General features: G+C 50.3%; 1 protein-coding gene across 1 annotated transcript in view; it reads right to left on the reverse strand.

Moving 5' to 3' along the window:
• Positions 1-19,965, reverse strand: part of CORO2B (coronin 2B) — a 113,491-nt gene extending 93,526 nt beyond the window's left edge. Inside the window, exon 1 of the mRNA XM_090028880.1 lies at positions 19,394-19,965. Coding sequence (XP_089885006.1) covers positions 19,394-19,525 — 132 coding nt within the window. The 5' untranslated portion in view covers positions 19,526-19,965. The remainder of the gene's footprint in view (positions 1-19,393) is intronic.
• Positions 19,966-20,473: the final 508 nt, after the last annotated feature.

A 20,473-nucleotide genomic window follows, 5' to 3' on the forward strand; every position in this document is an offset into this window, starting at 1 on the left:
AAAAGGGCCAATGTGGTTCCCATTTTCAAGAAGGGGAGGAAGGAGGACCCGGGCAACTATAGGCCAGTCAGTCTCACCTCCATCCTTGGCAAAATCTTTGAGAAAATCATCAAGGCTCACATTTGTGAGAGCCCGGCAGGACAAATTATGCTGAGGGGAAACCAGCACGGGTTCGTGGCAGGTAGATCGTGCCTGACCAATCTAGTCTCTTTTTATGACCAGGTCACAAAACGCCTCGACGCAGGAGGAGGGGTGGATGTCGTATACTTGGACTTCAGGAAGGCCTTTGATACGGTATCCCACCCCATACTGGTGAACAAGTTAAGGGGCTGTGACTTGGATGACTGCACAGTCCGGTGGGTGGAGAATTGGCTGGAGGGTCGCACCCAGAGAGTCGTGGTGGAGGGGTCGGTTTCGACCTGGAGGGGTGTGGGCAGTGGGGTCCCGCAGGGCTCGGTCCTTGGACCGATACTCTTTAATGTCTTCATCAGCAGCGACTTGGACGAGGGGGTGAAATGTACTCTGTCCAAGTTTGCAGATGACACTAAGCTATGGGGCGAAGTGGACACGCCGGAGGGCAGGGAGCAGCTGCAAGCAGACCTGGACAGGTTAGACAAGTGGGCAGAAAACAACAGAATGCAGTTCAACAAGGAGAAATGCAAAGTGCTGCATCTAGGGAGGAAAAATGTCCAGCACACCTACAGCCTAGGAAATGACCTGCTGGGTGGCACGGAAGTGGAAAGGGATCTTGGAGTCCTAGTGGACTCCAAGATGAACATGAGTCGGCAGTGTGACGAAACCATCAGAAAAGCCAATGGCACTTTATCGTGCATCAGCAGCTGCATGACAAATAGGTCCAAGGAGGTGATACTTCCCCTCTATCGGGCGCTGGTCAGACCGCAGCTGGAGTACTGCGTGCAATTCTGGGCGCCGCACTTCAAGAAAGATGCGGATAACCTGGAGAGGGTCCAGAGAAGGGCCACTCGTATGGTTAAGGGCCTGCAGGCCAAGCCCTACGAGGAGAGACTAGAGAAACTGGACCTTTTCAGCCTCCGCAAGAGAAGGTTGAGAGGCGACCTGGTGGCTGCCTATAAGTTCGTCAGGGGGGCACAGAAGGGAATTGGTGTATTTATTCACCAAGGCGCCCCTGGGGGTTACAAGAAATAATGGCCACAAGCTAGAAGAGAGCAGATTTAGATTGGATATTAGGAGGAACTTCTTCACAGTTCGAGTGGCCAAGGTCTGGAACGGGCTCCCAAGGGAGGTGGTGCTCTCCCCTACCCTGGGGGTCTTCAAGCAAAGGCTGGATGTGTATCTAGCTGGGGTAATGTAGGCCCAGCACTCTTTCCTGCTTATGCAGGGGGTCGGACTCGATGATCCATTGAGGTCCCTTCCGACCCTAGCATCTATGAATCTATGAATCTATTTGAGGGTCTCTGCATAATCCAGATCAACGCCTGAATGAAACTGGTCTTCACCTCCCTTGAATAGACAGGAAAACAGGTCCAGAATCACTTCTGCAAAATGGGCCAAAGGGGAGGATGGGGGTGGCTCTGGAAGAGGAATTCAGATGGGCCTCCCAATACGGGATCTGATCACCTTCGTCACCCATAGGAGAGGCTGCAGGAACCAACACTGCCATGGACAAGGGGAGCGGAGCCAGGGTTGTGTCCAGACAGCAGCTCTGGATCCCAGCAGAGCCCCCTCAGCTTCAGTGCTGCAGTGCCAGGGGACCAATTCACTTCCTCCCTGGAAAACCCACAGAGAAGACCAGCGGTGACAGCGGGATGCAGACAGATACCTGGGGGAACACCCCAGCAGCCTTGCATGGTGTCCAGCTCTTTGGAGGCATCACAGCCAAGGGGCATATTAAGGAGGCAACTGAAAGGAGACAGTGGATGGTGTTTGTGGGGAACGTCTCTCACAGGGGAGGAACAGGATGAGTACACCTGTTTGAAAAGCTAACGGGTGAGCAATGGTGTCATCAGCTGATGGGAGGGAGGCAGGAATCAACTTCTTGCTACTGACTGAGGAAGAATAGTTAGGGGGATCACATCCACTCACTAACATGGCTATCCTGCCTCCTGGACCTGAGCTACCTTGTTCAGCACTAGTTCTGACGTCTGTGCCTGGCACTGCCCTGTGCAATATGGACGTGGCCTAATTCAAAGGCCAGGAGGAGAGGAGAGAAGGTGATTACAAAGAAGGCCCGCAGCGTTAAATGTTGTTCTTGGCTGCCCGGCAGGGCACCACGTAACAAGGTCATTTGAAGCGAAATACGCTGCCACACGTGCGCAACGTGATGAAAATAAAGTGAAATATAACTGTGACACCATTAAAGCTGTGCAACAGGGCAATTAACCCACTTTAAAGGACGATTTTGTCACGTGTACAAGCGCCCCCCCACACGTATGTCCCAATTGTAACTGAGTGACCCTGTGTGAGACCCTATTGTGTCCTATGCTTTTTTTTTGCAAAACCCCCAGCATGCAGGAGCCGCGCAGGCAGAGGCGAGTCCCAATGAGCCAGGCTCGTTAAGCAGATACAGACATGCCAGGCATAGCTGCGTACCTGCTGCTGCTGTGACTGGTTTCAGGTAGCTGCCAAAAACCAAGCACCTGCAGCACCATTGGAAGGCTTAAACCAGTTCAACGGAAATGCAAACCTGAGTAGACTTTAAGGTCAGACACCTTGAGAGCTGGCTTCAGTCTCTCAGTGAAGACTTGTAGAGCATCGCCAACACGTTTTGCCTCCTCCACACTGAGAAAACCCGCAGGAGGCACTGTCATTTCTCCAGGTGAGGAAGTGGTGTTTTAGCCACGATGGGCTTTTTACATCGCTCGCTGCATAATACAGAGCTAGGCAAGTCACCTTGTTCCCCAACGGGATGCCTTGTAAGAGAAGATATGTGTTGGAAGGAACAACTAAGACTTTGGCACACTGTCTGCCAAATCACATTAAGTCAGACAGAGCTGAAAAGGAAAAGAGAGAGATTTCAGTTCAGCAGGGTTTTGTATTCATTAGATGAGGATGCTTGTGCTAAAGGTGACTTCTGCATCACCGGAATATTAAAGACACCTTGTAAAAGAGAAGTGTCCCAGAGCAGGAAGAAAACCAACACTCATTTAATGCAACCACGCTGAAAAGCTTGAGATCAGAAGAGGAATGCATGACTTCCAAACACCAGACCAGCCCTGACTCATCCATCCCTGGCTCTGTGGCACACTGGGTGCCTGTTGTCTGTTGCGCCGAATGATTCATTCAGACATGTGAATCAGGAGTCACACCCAGATAACGGCAAACTTCAAGGAAGGCAGGACCCAGATCTTCTGTCTGCTTTCCAGCTGCCATCCTGTGTTTTAGGATGCCAAGGAAGGAATCGCAGTGCAAATCTTTCTTCCATTGCAGTTAGGGAAAGCAGAAGCTGCACACCTATGTCATCTCTAAAAGCAATATTGCCGATCTCCGTGAACCCCCTCTCCTGAAGTTAATTCCCCTTTTTTTCCTTAATGACTATTGAGGTTTCTTGCAAGTTTCCAGACCTCCTGGCAGTAGTAGAAATATATGAACCTATTTCAAATGCACTCTGAAGGCTTGAAAATCAGAAGGTAAATATCATTACTATTTTTTTTTTTAAACTCTCGTGATTATTAAACTAATCTCTTCACTTTTGGGACCCAGCTCATGATGTTCTTGGCCCAAACACGATTTGTTTTTGTTGGGAGGAAAACAACAGTTGACACATTTTTATGGGCAGTTTGAAACTCCTTAGGAAACCAGCCGGGAAAATCCAAGAATGATCTCAGAGCTGAGAGAGAGCAGAGATCACGAACTCACAAAGCATAGTTCAGCTAACTCCCTCTGTCCCTTACCCCTCCCAGCATATGACACAATTACCTTTGGGATGCTCCTTATTCTGATAATACCTTCATCGCGACCACGACCGAGTGGAGCTTCTTCAACGGGACGGCGAGAAAGAGAAACAAGGGACAAGGACTGTCCAGCTAAGAACTGACAGACGCTTGGACAGGTGTGCTATGAGAGGACAAAAATAGTCTCATGGGGAAGAAGGCTATTTCCCTAATAAAAGTTGAAGGGTGATAAGCAATGGAGCCACATTTTCTTATTAAAAAACCCTCTTTTGTTTGTACTTAAATAAATCTAAGCTGCAGCTGAGACAAGGGCTTTGGATACCATCGAGGGCATCGAGTAAGCAGCCTGCCAAAAGCCACGGGGGCACAGTCTTTGTCACTACCAAGCTGAACAAAACCCTTCCCCTTCGGCTTGCACCAGGCCAAGCGCAACGCTCCAGTAAGTCGGAAGCCCCGTCTGCGTGCCAACGCGGGCACGGCCCTTGTCAGTCCCCGGGCTGGCCGCGGGCCCGAACCGCATGCAGACAGCTCGTGAAAAGCCACTTCTGGTCGACGTTGTTCCCTGTTGATGCTATAAGCTGCTCAGAAAAAGAGTCGGGGAGACACAAATTTCACTAAGCTTGAAACGAGGAGCCGAAGGATTATTTTGCAGCCATCCGGCGAATGCTGGAGCAGAACGGAGATGCTGCTGCTGGCCGAATCTGGGGCAAACGGAGGGCAGATTTGCACAAAATCTGGCATTTTAGCAGCAATTTAGAGCAGCCAATGAGGGAGAAATGCTTGAGCACTGGGGCAGAGGGGAGGTCTGGCACCCAAAGGCAGAGGCCGACAGGCAGCACTGACTGCTTAGGCATAACGTGCGAGATGATGTAAGTCTGAAAGACTCACGTCACATGAGCAGCAATAATGCAATCTTCTCATGGCCTCCACAAAACCCATCAGGCCGTATACAAAGAAGCCAGGCACATCCCAGTTCAGAAGGTCACCCCGGGGCCCCAGAAGAGGAAGGTAACCAGACTGGGAAGCCACCTGCCCATCCTCTTAAGAAGAGCCCATCCCTCTTCGTGGGGTAAACAGGGAGCTAATGAAAACAGAGCTTTCTTATTATATTTATCCCCCCGACTGATGGCACAAATGGCTGGAAGGGAGCAGGGAAGCTCAGGAAACCCTCCTCGCTGAAGGAGCATGCAGAGGGCACACGGGGAAGAACTGCCCCAGAGAGCTGGGCGAATCGAAGTCACGGGGAGTTTGTAAGCGCAGGTTGGACAAACACTTGCCTGGGATGGTTTAGACAGGGATAAGCCTGTCTTAAGCAAGGAGACAGACTAAATGGCCTCCAAAGTGCCCTGCCACGCCAATTTTTTTTTCTATGATTATAGCAACAGGAAACAGCGTTTGTACTGACAAAGCCAGAAATCTCTAAGAAACTGAAGAATCAGAGCATCTAGTGTTGCCCGAGGACAGAGAAGGACTTGTTACTAGTGGTTTTTTCCAGCCTCTTATCTGCGAGCCAGAGAGATGCAAGGACTTTTGATAAAACAAAACCCAACTTTCTTGACTTCCCTCTCCCCATGTCTCATATTTTGTATGTGCATATAAAACAGCCTTTAATGTGATGCTCTGAGTGTCTCCAGCCTGCCAAGCCTCCTCTAGCATTCCCGTTTAAGAACTGAAATTAATATCTCCTCTGTTGACCCAGCATGCACCGTGCAAATGCAGGCGGAAGCAAGTCCTCGGGGTGCTACGCACACTGAAGTGCACACACACAGCTCTTCGGCTCACGCCAGGGGGGAGGGAGGTACACCCATGCCCGACTCCTTTCTTAGCACTCAGCAATTCTAGCAGCCAGCAAGTGGGGCGGCCTGCACGCTAGTAGCAATCTCCAGTTTAAAAACCTTAACTTGACTTTCAAAAGCTCTCAGCACTGGCCTAGCTCTGCCACTGAAGTCAGAGAGTGTTAGCATAGCTTTCAGCAGGATCAGAGGTTGGCCTACAGTGCGACTTTTTGAAAATATCTATGCACTGGTCACCCCAACTGGTTTTAATACCCTCAAGTTCAGGGGTATCGCCAAGCTTGCAATTTCCAAACTGGTCCCCTCTCCATCCAGCTCAACGCAAGTACTGTGTGTCTGCTCCGGGTACCATACCATGCCTTGAACTCGTTTTTTTCCCAGTCCTAGGAAGAATAGGCATTTCAGTCCTGTCCTATCTCTGGCTTGGTCTTCAGTGCTTTATTATCTTGGAAACAATAAAGACAGTAGCCCAAGTGTCTCCAGCTTTCGCACTGTAAGAGTGCAGTCCAGTGTTTTCTCTGGGAAGAGATCTGCTGGGGCATTTACCAGAAGCCTTGTGCCCTGATAATGACCCTCCTGAAGGTAGAGATGAGCTCATCGGGTCTCTTATCTCCAGAACAAATAACTTCCCTTCTGCAAGGAGCCCTCTCGTTAACCTTTCCTCCCCACATCCTCAACATCCTCATTGCCGTTTGTAACTCAGAGCAAGAGAAAAGTTTTTGAGGATTTATCCTTACGTAAAATGTGCAAAAGCTGGTAAATGTAGCCAACTCCTGACCACCATTAAATCCCCAGTTTTGAGCACCGCTTAGAGAATTTATGATGACGCTATAAATTCCACCATGCAACTAGCAGCCAGGCTGGAATTAATGGTATTTATAATGTCACATCCCAAGGTAACAGCTCTTTACCAGAGTAGGAACACCATGATATCTGGGCCTCAGCATGGACAGAGCTATACCTGCAAAGCTGGGCTGCACGCTGGTATAGTAGCCATGTAAATGCACAGCTTTGTTGGTATAGCTTTATCCTCACTACCATCTTATGCTACAACCTCTATATTGGTCAAAGATCACACCCCAAACGCAGCTATAGAGAGGCTGTGAGTCTGAAGTCAGAAGTCAGGCAGAAGGCAGAATAGATATGCACCTTATAGACTAACTAAATAAGATATATGTATAAATAACATAGCTAGGCCAGCCTAAAGGACAGCCCTAAAGCAGGCACCCAGGGCCTTTACCAGAAGAGCGTCTATCTGCAACAAGGTTCTCGTGGGAAGATGTGATATCTTTTATTAGACCAACTAAATAGTTGGCAAAATTGTTCCTAGCAAGCGTTTGGGCAGAAACACCCTTCTTCAGGGTGTTTATCCAGAGTAAGATGAACAGCGCGTAAGTACAAACATAAACCTAGAAAATGGAGATGGAATTTACTGGGCATGTCTACACGTGCATTTACACTGGCTTAAATTTATTGAGCAGCAAGTGGGAATAGGCCGGCGCCTACATGTGCAAGCATTAAAGCGCATTTAATGCTGTGTGTGGACCGACTTGGGACTAAAGTTAGTCCCAAGTCAGTCCACACATACAGTGTGACTGCCCATCTACATGTGTGTTACTGCGCAGTCACTAATCAGGCATAAATTTGATACCTGCATGACAGAAGTCTCAAATTTACACTCAAGTCGGTGTAAGTCACTATATTTACTACTCAGTATGGGCATGCACGTGCAGATGTGTGCCCATACTACACAGTCATTTTGGTTACTGTGCAGTAAATGTGCATGTGTAGACACACCCACTGTGCTGTTCCCTTAACGAAATATATGGGTTTTCCCTGTTTGCAGTGACTTAGATGATTAGCTGATAGACTCAACTGCCTTGTAAAGACAAGAGAGTCAATAGCAGCAACAGGTTAGCCATATCTTTGGCACAGAAGGATTGGTAGATTCAATTCCCACCCAACTCATCTCTTTATCAGTGCTGAGGCCATCCAGACTTAGACACATAACTGCTGATCCACTGCAGAGAGAGAAGACAAAGGGGCCAGAGGGCGCAGACCTTATTGGATATTAAGTCCCAAGCCTGATGGACTATCTAAAGGGAAAGAGGCAAAGTTGAGAGAGTCCCTTTCTGAACGGAAGTCAAAACCTTACCACACTGCAAGCATCCTTTTGTCAGTGCAGAAATGCTGTACTGAGTTGCTCAGTCCTCTGCCAGATAAAGAGATGAGCAGCACTCATCTATCGTAAAGGGCAAGAGGAGCCAGGTTTGCACTGGAATATGGTGAGAGGGTCACGCTTGGGGCTGCAGGCAGAAGTCTGTACAAACCAACTTGGTTGTTTTCTTCCCCAGACCCAGCTGGTTCTGCAAATTCCAGCCTCATGGCGCTCCTCCGAGCTTGGCGACAAGCTCAACTCTATTGTACAAGGTGAGGGACAGAGTTAATTAGGATGCTCTGTGTGGCAGGGCACTAGGTGTGCCTGCCACTTTAAGGCCCTGGAGCTGGCAGCCTCCAGGTACCTGATGAGGGCGGCCATTTTGGGCTCAGGGCTGCCCATATAAACAAGGCAGTTTGGCTGCTGGAGGAGAGGCAATAACATGGCTTGGTCTGAGGGCTGCTGAGTTTCATCTGGAGGTAAGGGAGGAGCTGTAGGGGATGGTAGGAGGCTCCTAGTCCTGGGTACTACTGGAAACTGCACCCTGCCGGGAGTGGGTGGCCTGGTGGGGCACCCAGTTGCACAGGAGCCCCCAGGAAATGCCAGGCAGGTGATCACCCGAGTGAAAGGCAGGTTGGGGTGCCTTAACCCCTAGCCCTCATCTTAGGGTGGGTTGTGGTACACTGGAGGTAGTTGTGGGGGTTTCCTGACCCCAAGGAGGAAAGTTGGAGCCAGGCATGGCTACGGCCACCTGAGCCCACCTATGGAGGGAAGCCCTGAGACCCCAAGTAAAGGGGGTGTTATGAGTACTGTGGAGACCCCAGTGTGAGGGGGGGCCAGTGCTGTGGAGGGAGAGGCGGGGCTCAGCCAGGGGGTGAGAGAGCTGAGTCCTGACCCCAGTAAATCCTCCAATGCTGGGAGGCAGAGCTTGGGTCAAATATAACATCTGAGCCCCAGTTGAGAGGGGGCCATGAGCACAACCCCCAGAGAGCGGGCGATGTGGAGCCCTGTGAAGGGAGAGGGGGCTCAGCCAGAGGGAGCGAGAGCTGAGCCCTGACCCCAGTAAGTCCTCCACCATTGGGAGGCAGAGTGTGGGTCAAAGATAACACTGGTTGTACCACCACAACCTGCTGCCTGGGGTGGAGTGAGAGTCCCCTGTGAGACCCTGAGGCCCCAGTCATGGTGTGAGGTACCCCAGCTCCCCATGTCAGTAAAGGAGGACCCAGAGAGGGGAACCCCGGGATAAGAGTAAGGGTCATGCATCAGGGCCTGCCAGAGCTTCCCGTGACTGGCCCAGGCGGGGGCCAGGACCAGGAGGGTCAGAAGGGCAAGGAGGCCCACCAAGAGGGATGCCCAGGGGTCCCGACTGGCCTGGAGGTGGGCCAGGGCTAGTGTGAGCCGAAAATCCCAGTGAGGGGACCGCACCCGAAGGGGAACCGATGGCAGGGCAATATATGGCCTGGTATGACGGCAGCAGAGTCCGCCTGAAGCGGGGAACCCGGGTGGGGTCCTACAGCAGGATTCTGGGCCCCATCGTGGGGGACTGGCGTATATGAGAACATCATTGATGTCATCAGCGCGGCTTGGGCTGGGGTGTAGGGGAGAAATGGGGCCACAGATTGCCCGTTTTCTGCCCTGCTGCTAGGGGTGCTGTCTCCCGCCTAATTCCATCTATTAATTAATCAATTAAGACCAAGGCATGGCAGAGGAGAAGTTGGGCGGTTAACCCAAGAACAGGTGGGCGGGCATCACGGAAATTGGCCCTGGTAGCCCCCCATTACACTCTGAGATCTGGTTTCCAGGGTTATGCTATAAAAACAGATGTACATGTAATAGCCACTGAATTAGCCTGCCTTCAAGCGCAGTTTGACAGGTCGCGTTCTGCAACGCAGCGCATAAAGATGCCCCATCCATGCTGCCCTCCATGTCTGGCTCCTGTGAGAAGCAAAGGGCCATCGGGGCGAATCCTCCCGGCGTCCTTGTGTCCATCCTGGGTCCAGATCCTTGCTAGGAGGCCTGCTCCCATCTCCTGGAGGAATCCAGGGGCTGCCCAAGCTCCTGGCGGCACACAGATATAGACTATTCACAGATGAAGGCTACCCTCTGTTGTGCCTGGTACAGCAGCATCTTCCCGGCTTACACCCACCCTGAAGACTTTATGCTATGGAACAGGACACTGCACCTGACCCCTCCTAAATATGATAGCTGTAGTCGAAGGCACTACAAATGCAGCCCCCACCCATTTTTTAGATGATGGAGAGGTGGGTGGGGGTGGAGGAGGGGAGAGGTTTTCACATGTAAATTTAGTGACTGGGTCAGCTCTCTGCTAAATTTTGGGGGAGAAGGTTGGAGTGGGGACTGAGGGAAGGGAGTCTGGAAAGAAAAGGATGCTGGATTTGGTTGAGCACGTTCTGGAACAAAGGGAATAGGTTTAAGAGGCGCTTGATTTACGAGCGGAGCACAGCAGAGGCCATGCGGTGATCGGAAGAGGAGACCTAACTCCCTTCCTGTAAGAGATGAGATATTACCAGGGGAAATCGCAGGCAGTAACAAGACACCAGGTAGCAACATGTGAGCAGGGGAAAGCGTGGCTTCTGGGGATGTGTGATCCCTGCCTCTGTTACCAGGAAGTGTGTGCGTGTGCCAAGGGGTTGCACTGTGAGCTGGTAGAGGGCTGATCTGCTCCTCTGGATGTTACCAGGGGTCCTGAGCCAGCATAATGATTTGGGCACATCTCTCATCCCCGTGTTACAAACCGCAAACAGGTGCAGGGAGCCCGCGGCATTCGGTCCCGGCAGCCCTGTCCGGGCAGACACTGGAGGGTTTCACTGAAGACGGTTGTCAGGGTGGTTGGATGCAAGCCCGATATCGGGAAGGGCAGACCGTAGCAGGTGCTTAATGGTGATATGAAATAGCATTTGCTTGCCTGAACAACTGCAACATTCCTCAAGTTTAACTTCTCAAGACTCTGTTGTTACCCCCTGCAAATGCCGAACACCCCAAGCCCAGAGCGTTTCCCTGCCCGCGGTTCCAGGCGAGGCAGCAGTCTGCATAACCAGGCCTCGTCCCACATCTCACCTAGAAGCACCGAGCCCTGACAAAGCGTCAGCAGCTGGAGACCGTCTTTCTGCTCCTGCCGGTCACAGCTGGAGGGGGATGGAGGACGCATTCCTACGGCTGTATCTCACTCCCAGATTGCTGCCTGCTGTCAAGCCTCACGCTCAGTTTTCAGGCTTGGCCAGGTTCAATCTCCTCCTGGAGGAACCATGAGGAGCTTGCACTTGGGAGGCTGCGCAGTCATTCATTATCTAGGCCATTACGACCCACAGCTTTGTGCCTGGGTGGCACAGGCTCCTGCTAACCCAGCCCAGGCACGTCGGGTGCCTTATCTCAGCTCCGATATTGGTGTGCTCTGTGCAGGAGTCTGCAGCTATTGCAGAGATCCTCTGTGAGAGAGGGTGATGGCACTTAGCGCTTGGATAACACTGTTCAGCATCGGTGCTGGGCTTTCATTGGAGAAAGGCAGCACCTCCTGGGGTCTGCACACAGCTGACTTTGGTGGGAGGATGGATTGCTAAACGGGACTTCAAAACCATACAAGCATTTTCTCAAAAGGCAATTTTTTTCAATGTGCAGAGTCAGGTCTACCCTTGAGTTCCCAATTCCCGTCTGGTGCAGCGTCTGCAATGGTACTTTCTGCTGGAGTCTGCAAAAAAAACGCCGATATACAGCAAATCCAATACTGGTGTGGCCAGGACGGTTCTTGCCGAAAAGAAAACCTAACAACAGTAACTGTTGTTGAGTTAATGAAAATAGTGATGCCGGTTCAAAAGGTTAGGCCGGGTTAGGCCAGGCTCTGATGGCTTGTCCTAAGCGACCATGAGTTTTCTTCCTTCATATCCCCTGTTCAGTATAGGTTGCAAGGGACCTAATTCTTTAATGCTGCATGGGGAAAAAAAAAGCAGGCTGTGTATCCTAGTTAAAAAAAATAAACCATAGGGAAAGGACAGAAGCAAGAGACAGGTTGTGATGCTGAGCTTGATATTGAAATTGTGGACTCTTCTAAGCCAGGAGGGTCAAACTCATCCAGCTCTCCAAGTGTTTTGTGCCGGTGCTGCAGGCCACCCTCGCTCTAAGCATCTTGCTAGACTCCACCATAGGTTCAACATGGCTTGAGCCACACACACGTTTCATTTGCTTCCCATCCCAGTCGAGCAAAATACCATCTTTGGTATGAAACGTCTTTCCTTTTTCAGCTCAAAGGGAAAAGAACTGAGTTTCTGGATCACAGTTGGGCCCCACGTGTCTGGTTAGCACCCGTGTGCTGATCCACAGCCCACCCCCTCCACTGTGAGGTGTGTGGTTTGATCAGCCTTGGATGTTTTCCCTGCCCTTCTTGGTTATTAATGCTGGGCTGGGACCAGAAGGAAAGCAGCCGTTCCCCCTTCAAAATGTCTTTTGACAGTGGCCTCAACCAGTTTCCTTTAGGAAGAGTTCTTGGGGAAGAGGAACAATAAGTAAAACTGGATAAATGAGGAGAGCAGCATGGGGAAGAGGAGAAGACACTGGCAGCTTAGCATCCCGATCCCACATCAGAAACACCCAACTAGAGCCAAGAAAGGACGAGAGAAGACAGCAAGGATTTAAAAGCCTTTCCCCTAGTTGTTAAAGCTACCCGTATAGGAGTCCTGCACCCCCTCTCCTCCACCACATCCAGCATCCGCTGGGTTCACCCCCGAGAGCTGTACACACATGGGCAAGACCAATATTACATGCAAAGGGCATGTTTCCTCCTGGCATATCCAAGCCTGAGTCAAACCCTGCTCTCCAGCAACTGTGTGATGTGGCCATGAGTCAACAAGTTGTGTTGGTCACAGCTTCTGTATGAGGGCCATTGATGATGGCTTAGGATGTTACAATGGGCACAGATGGTCCCTTTATTGTGCGCTGGCCCTTGTAGGTTAAATTACAAGGCTGGCAGATTTTTGCTTCTTGGAAGAAGAATCAGCACAGCTTGAGGCACTGAGCACAGCAGCATTTCCCCTGCAGCCATCCTGGGGGAGGGAGGTGACGGGCAGAACCCCTTCCTTGCATTTTCCTTTAAGGATGTTCTCAGGCTGCCAAACAAACCTCCCCTCCCTCTGTACATATTTTAGTGCAAGAAAAACCAGCACTGAAGTTCCTCTCGTTCTCTGTATCCCATCCCAATATCTTGATGCTGTACAATAGCAGCTGAGCTCAGGCTCCAAGAGACAGCTTCGGTGCGAGTCTAAAGCAGCGGTTTTCAGTCTGCGGACCTCTGGGGCTCCACAGACTCTGTCTAAGGGGTCCACGGAAGATGACTTGGGGCAACGAAAAGTATGAGAAGACCCACACTTACAAACCAAAGGGGTCTTTGCACCTCCATTTGCAATTTTTTAGGGGTCCACGGATGAAAAAACTCTAGATTAACTTTTCTGGCATAAGAACTGTTTACTCACCACCATCGGCAGCTCACTGTAGAGGGTCACAGCCTTCTTCACAGTTTATACCCACACATAAGACTTTGTGCTACGAAACAGGACAATGCACCTAACCCCTCCTAAATAAAATATGGCCATATCTGCAATATGGCCCCCTAAACAGGGTCACATCTGTAGTAGGAGAGGACAAAAAGCAACCCATGCCCCTTTTTCCATGATGGGGAGATGTGAGGAGGGGAGAGGTTTTCATGCGTAAATTAGTGACAGGGTTGGCTCTGAGCTAGATTTTGGGAGAGAAGGTTGGGGTGAGAACTGGGGAAAGGGAATCTAGAAAGAAAGGGGATATGCTTGCCATGGCAGGGGTTGGACTTGAAGATCTGCTCAGGTCCCTTCCCACCCTACCAACTATGGGACAGACAGAAAATTTGAATGCAAAAGTCCTTCCGGAGCCCTGGATTTGATCGAATGCAATCTTCAAAGTTGATTCAGCATAATCTAAATGACAACTTGCAAACTGGAGTCCCTCCCCATTTTTAAGGTTTCTTGCTTTTTTTATATTTGTAAGAGCAAAGGTTTCAGTTACTCAGAAATTACCAGAAAGTACTGATTTGGTGAAACTGGAAACTTTCCATGAGGATATATCAATTGGTACAAATTTCCAAGTAACAGGTTTCCCTGGCTCTCTGGGCTTCCAGGCTGCTGGCTTCTTCCCTGCTACCAGGACGCGGTGCGACCGAACCAGGGGTACGCTGTACATTAGCACTAATCTAGAGGCCACCTCAAGCCCACATCCACTGACTGTCTACACTGCAAATTCCCAACCCAACCCCTGGTGCCAGGGCAGCTCAATCCCAGAAGCTCTGCTGATGTTCAGGGTCTGATCTACAGCCTCCTCCTTGCCATCCCCATCTGCAGCGTGTCTGCGATTCACCCAGGCCCAGCAAACTACAGCAAAGAAGTTGCTTGCTTGCAGACTACAAGCAAACAAGTCAGCCAGCACCTATCCCACAATCCTTTGTGCCTCACTTCCAGTCCTTCTGCACCCTGCTTGCCATCTCTACTGCCCATAAATAAATCCAACTTCATAAAACAGTGACAAGTAGTGCTGTTTCCTAGATGGGCTCCTCTCAAGGACCAGGAAGCAAGCAGCGTACCACTTGGCTGTGGGGGCCACCAAGTGCAACCAAGATGGGGAGGGCAACTCATGAAACAGGGTCTCTTCAGAAGCAGGTTTCATTTCAGAAACACCATAATTTTGGGTGCATCTGGGGTTTCCAGAGTTAAGCACTGCAGATTTTGGGGGGCAGCGGGTGGGGGGGATAGGATAGTGAGGGAAGGCAGCCTGGAGGTCTGTCTCAGTACAGAGCAAATGTTTTCCCAAAAACTTGAAATAGGATGGACCCAGCCAGCTCCAGATAACCTTGCAAGGTTCATGCAACATGAAGATGAACAATCATAGCCCTGAACACAAGGAAAGCCACAAGCCACTAACATTAACCTGCCCATAAGGCAACTATAGGATATGCTTGCTTCCCAAGCCTCATCTGAACAGATTTAGCCGTCTTGCGATAAAGTGTGACCTAAAGAGTTACAGGCCCTGGGATGTGGGCAAGTGAGTGAAAACTGTCACTACTGCTCTGCCTCAAAATTTGCATGAAAAAGGAAAATCTAGAAGCTGAAAAACAGGAAGTTTTCCTCTTGAATTACATCACAAAGGAATAACAGTTTACCGGCCCATTGCAGTTTGGAGCCCAGACAAACAAACATCCCCTTACATTGTCCGCTACAACAGACACTGGAAGCAAAAGGGGAACATATGCTTCAGATTCAGGCTAAGGAAAAAGCAGAGGGGGGTGGGGGGCCGTTTGATTTTTACCACTTCAAATTGAATTAAGATATAGTTTAAAGGAAGTTTTTGTCACTTTATATGACTTGTATCAGTTTCCTGTTGCTGCGTCTGCCAAAATCTTAATTCCCACCTCCCCCACGTCCTTGTGTTGAAATCCAAGCAGATGATGCTGCATGAACAAGGGGGGTTTTTTTGGCTTTTAATACACTTATGCAAATTGAGCAGAATAATTCCATTTGCCAGAGCTTTGTAATGAGAAGACCTGCAGCTACAAACCTCTTCCAGACAAAATAAGCGAAGCTCCACAAACACAGAAGATTATCAAGGCTTGTGGCTTTGAGAAAAAGGGGCAATGATTGGATGAAATGCTACCTGCAGCCACTTGCTTTAACATGCGCGGTCGTTTTGTACCTTCAAATTGGGTTTAAATGCATTTTCAAAAGGGTTTAAGATGTCTGAACTAGCAGGAGTAGTGCTTCCAAGGGACCATTAGGAAGAGACTTTATTTTTACCCTACCCATTAGTTAAGGATTCAAAGTCAAACCAGGTATTTAGGATGTGACTACAGATGTTCATCAGGCCAATCAGAGACCCTTTCACAGGTGGGGGTCTACAGAAACCTCAGCTGGAGCAGACAGGCCGGCAGAGAGATCTCCATCAATCCTATGCCTTTTAAAGACAAGTTCAACAAAACTCCTACCAACCCAGGCAGTTGATGGCAGGAGCAGGGGCAGACAATTGCAGCAAAGGCAAGTCAGGCTCCCTGATTCCTAACTTCTGAAACCATTACCAGTAAGTGCCAACGTGTACCGCTGGTCGCCGCATCGTGCAAGCTTAGGCTTTTTGATCGCAGGCCTCTGCGGCTGGACTTCTGCTCTTTGTCGAGCTGGACTGACGTGCAATTCAGGCCAGGGTCCATGTGTGGAACTGAAAAATATGAGTCAGTCTTCTAATCAAAGGCAGTTTTTCATCTCCCCTGCTAGTTGGTTGGAAGACGTAACTCTGGAGGAGAAGGATTACAGCAGCTGTCGCTAGCAAGCCACAAGCCGTAAAAAAAAAAAAATTAAAAAATAAAGCTTACAGAATTTGACTTTTTACCCACAAGAACATCTGTTGCGAAAGCAACTCTCCAAGGTATTCGCAACCCAGAGCCATCAACTTCCACGGCTACAAGCATTTGGGCTAACCAGAAATGCAACTAGCCCCCCATGTTACCTAGACTCCAGGCAGAGGGATCTGTTGAGAGGAGCAGTGCCAGCATCCCCGCGCTGTCCAAATGAGCTGGTCTTTTTGGGCCGACAGCTCCAAAAGGTGTGGCTTCTGGAGCACCCAGCAGAAATGAAGTCCAGGGAAGTGTCTGAATTTCTTATGCTGGGGACAAGGGGAAGCTGCAACATCTGAGCTGCTCCCGCACCTGCTTCTAGTAAAAATGACACGGGTAACAATGGAGGTTGTTCTGCTACATGCATCATGGCCACCTCTGCACCCATCCGGTCCGGCAGCCCTGTAGAAATTCTGCTGTGAACTGGTCTGGATTTCTGTCCTGCACCCCGAACCAACAACCCGCCCTACTTCAGTGGCAGTTCAATGCAAGTTCAACCACTGAAAAAGCCCCAGTTAATGCAACCTTCACTCCTTCACCTTCATGCCAGAGCAGGCTTCCTGCCAGGTACTGCAAAAAACCTGGTGTTTTAAAGCCGGGAGCTTCCTTTAGACTTATTTCAGGGGAGAAGGCATTTTCCCACTTGCACAGTATGCACTCATCAGCCTCAGCATCGTCTTCTGGCTCTTGCCCTGCAAATCATGTTGTCAGCACTTGGAGATCCGCTCCCACCATCCAGTAAGTTTAAAAGGAAAGGCTTTCTAAGCCCTCACCAGTGACCAGTGTTTCCACGCTATTCCCTGTCCACTCTTCAGCTACTGGTGTCCATTAAGGAGTGAGAAACAACAGGATTAAATCTCTCTCAATGACTGCTGCTAAACAACTTGGCCACGAGGGAGGACGCTCCTGTTTACATGTGTGCAGACATCGGAAGGGAAAGAGCAGCAAGAGCTAATCAGTGATGGCACCTCCGGGAGCAGCGTGACAGGCTCGGCGCCACGTGATTCTTGGGCCCCTTCTTCCTAACTTTTATGAATATTTGGAGTAACCTTCCATTCGTGGTGCAGAGTGAATCAGGAGAGAACTGACTGTGCCCTATTGCACATAGAAAATTTGTAAACACTTCTCTCGCACGTCCGTCTGAGGCCTTGCACAAGTGCCCGCTCCTCGCCGCGGCTGCGCGGGGCGGGCGAGTAACAATATCTTGCCTGAGAAGCCGGTAAACAGGCCGCACGATGAATGGGGCCCGGGCTCCGCGCGCCGTGCTAATCGTGCGGCCACATTCATCCCATCACTGACTCATGCATTTCCGCTTATCACAAGGGTATTGAGATAGAGAGCAGAGGCTCACTAGCCAGAGGTAAACAATTAAGCATTCATTAGGTGAACATGAGACGGAGCCTCAAAGCTCTTACTTGAGACTCGGGACAGTGCGTCTTCCAGCCAGGGCCCCTCTATTAGCCAGCTACATTGGTCTCCGTGCTTTGGCTCTTCCTTCGCGTCCACTGAAAAGGAAAACCCTGTGGAGAAGCCTTGAGTGTCGCCAGTGTGTCCATGCTGCCTTTCTACTACCCAAAGGCAGAGGACCACCGGAGCCTAGTGGCTCACACAGCTGCCGTGGCTCAGACACACCAGTTTCTGTAGCCAAGGGATTGGTGTCACATCCATCTGCCTTCGCCCCCCAGCCTGAATAACTATGCATAGTTGAGAGCCTTTGGCACGAGCCCAGAGCAGGACTCAAACTCCCACCACTAGAGCTGTGGCAAGACGCTCTCAGGCCCATGCCTTTCTGCTACAGACTCTCATAATAGTGCACTATCAAGCCCTTTGGACCAAAAAGCCCTTTGGCCTTTTGCAAAGTGACTTGGAAGGAAAGCACGCGCTAAAATACCTAATCGCATTCAGCGTGACCATTCTCCTCCTGGGGAAATGGTCGGGCACTCACAGTAAGGAGGGGGTCTTAAAGGCAGATGTGCTCGGACAGCCTTTCCTTGCTTCGAGCACTGCAGCAGACAGAGAAGGCTATCCCAAACCAGAGCCGCTGATCCACGCATGACCGGTGACTAATGCTCCACTATACATACTTATTTCCCCATAAACTGCTCGGTGTAAGAGACTGCAAAACAGGAATGCGCCTTCCCTGTACGTGTATATGGCATCCGTTCATCAGCGAACGACGTGGCTAACCAATGTACAGGTAGGATTTGTGTCAGGCAAAGGACGTTAGAAGTCCCTGTGCGAGGGCAGTTTCTTCACCTGCTCACCCTTTATTTTCAGCCCAAGCACGGTCTCACTTTGTCGCTGTCCCTTTTACGCTCAGATGTGGAGCTCACCGAGGACATACACCGTCCCAGCCCAACAGCATGAAGTACTTTGCCAGTGGCACGTGGCTGTTGTGACCCCCAGTAATTCTGGGATAACTTTGGGAAGGATGGTCGGCAGCCGGGGAGATAGATGCGGGATTCTAGCCTTTTAAAACCTACCGACAGGTTGAACAGGAAAATGAAGTTAGGATGCATGCTGTCCTCCGTCTCCTTGACCGTGAGACAGAGGTCTGGGCGTACAAAGTGTCTGTTCCAGCTCTGCCTCAGTTTTAGCACAGCCACGGCTATCAGACCTTGTGAGCACCAAAGCAGCATATACACAGCGTGTGAGCACAAGGTGGGAAGCTTTACCTCCCTGGGAATGCATTACATGTAAGATGCATGAGCTGGAGTGTAGTTTGTAGCATTTGGCAGCCCCTCTGCATGGCGCGCGCCAGATCGGGGAGGTGACAGGCAGCACAGCAACAGATAGGACAGGGAGCAGAAAGCAGAGCAGCAGAGCAGCCGGGGGAAAGAGATCGGAGTGGTGCTCTAGGAGGGAGGCAGGGCTAATTTGTGTCACATCTGCCAAAAGGATTGGCCCTGCATTGTGTTAGGGTGTTGTATAAGTGAGCCTTGCTTGATGCTCAGGTCAGACGGGCAGCATCAGGGCGATCCCTCTGGATGCCTCTCCATCCTGGACGGTCTGTACTGCCTGGGTTGAGGCCAGCATCCCATCAGCCGATGCTATATTTGTGGGTACCAGAAAATATTGCACTTACCCCTCTGGCTCCCCACTCCAGATCCAGGACCAGCAAAGCAGATGCCAGTCTGGCGTCTCGCTCCAAACTCACCTCTCTCTTTTCAGTGCGTTTCGGGTCTGAAACACTGTGTTTGGCCTGTTGTCTCGTTTGTAGCTGCATCTCACGGCCTTCGAGGAGGACCGGGGCCGGGGGAAGCGGAGCGAGCGAGGGCTGACTAGCCATCTCAGCAACGCCTGTTCCAACGCGCTGCCCTCTTCCCTCTTCCCTCCGCCAGCACCGTTCCCTGGGAAGCGCCTGCCCCAAGACTATCACAATGATGATCGAGGTCCTGTTGAGAAAATGCTAAGCAACTATTGACCATTTCTGCGGTTGATTGAGAGCTACATTGAGGAAGCTTTCTAATGGCTTTCTGATGAACAAAGGAGCAAAAGATTTCTTGGAGCCAAGCATTCTCCTGGTAGGTTTCCAGTAAGTGAAAGATCCAATTCACAGATTTGTGGGGGGGCTGCAGCAAGCAGCTGGCTCCGTCACGTAGATCCTGCCGGCTGCCAGATTTCAGTAATTACACACTGACTAGGAAGATAGGAATCCATAATTCTACTACTTCAGACTCTCTGCTGGCTGCATGTTGAATCCAGCTATTATTCACTCGATAAGATTTCCATCATTCTTAAAAAAAAAAAGGAAAAGAAATGCATTCTGCCTTGTCCGCACTACCAAGAGAAGAAAGCCTGCTGGCGACAAGCGGAGAGTCCTGAGACACCAGATTAATGCTGCGTGGACTCCGAAATAAGACCCATGTAAAAATAAAGCCAGCTAGATAAGTTGCCTTTGAGGACAGGAAAAACACAAAGCGTCCATTTTTGGGTTTGCAGCCGTTTCTCAGGCCATGATCCCAAGGGAGCTTGAACACCAGAAGCCAAAGACTAGTGGGTGTTCATGACATTTTGGGAAAGGGGCCCCTTTTTGGACTTCTTCACCGTGTCGAGAAGAAAAGCTTTCATTTTCATCTCGATACGCCGCTAAGTAAAGAGATCTTATTTCCCCCTTCCAGTTGTTGCAACACATCCCATCATATGATCTCTGCAGATCATATGCTGCAGAAGCTAATCCAAAAAAGCCTTGAACTACAGAGGTGTGCTCTCCGGTGCCGCTGCTATGAATCCATTT

The sequence above is a fragment of the Crocodylus siamensis genome, chromosome 15 (genome assembly GCF_052110815.1).
Source record: "Crocodylus siamensis isolate JL-2025a chromosome 15, ASM5211081v1, whole genome shotgun sequence".
NCBI classification, from domain to species: Eukaryota; Metazoa; Chordata; order Crocodylia; family Crocodylidae; genus Crocodylus; species Crocodylus siamensis.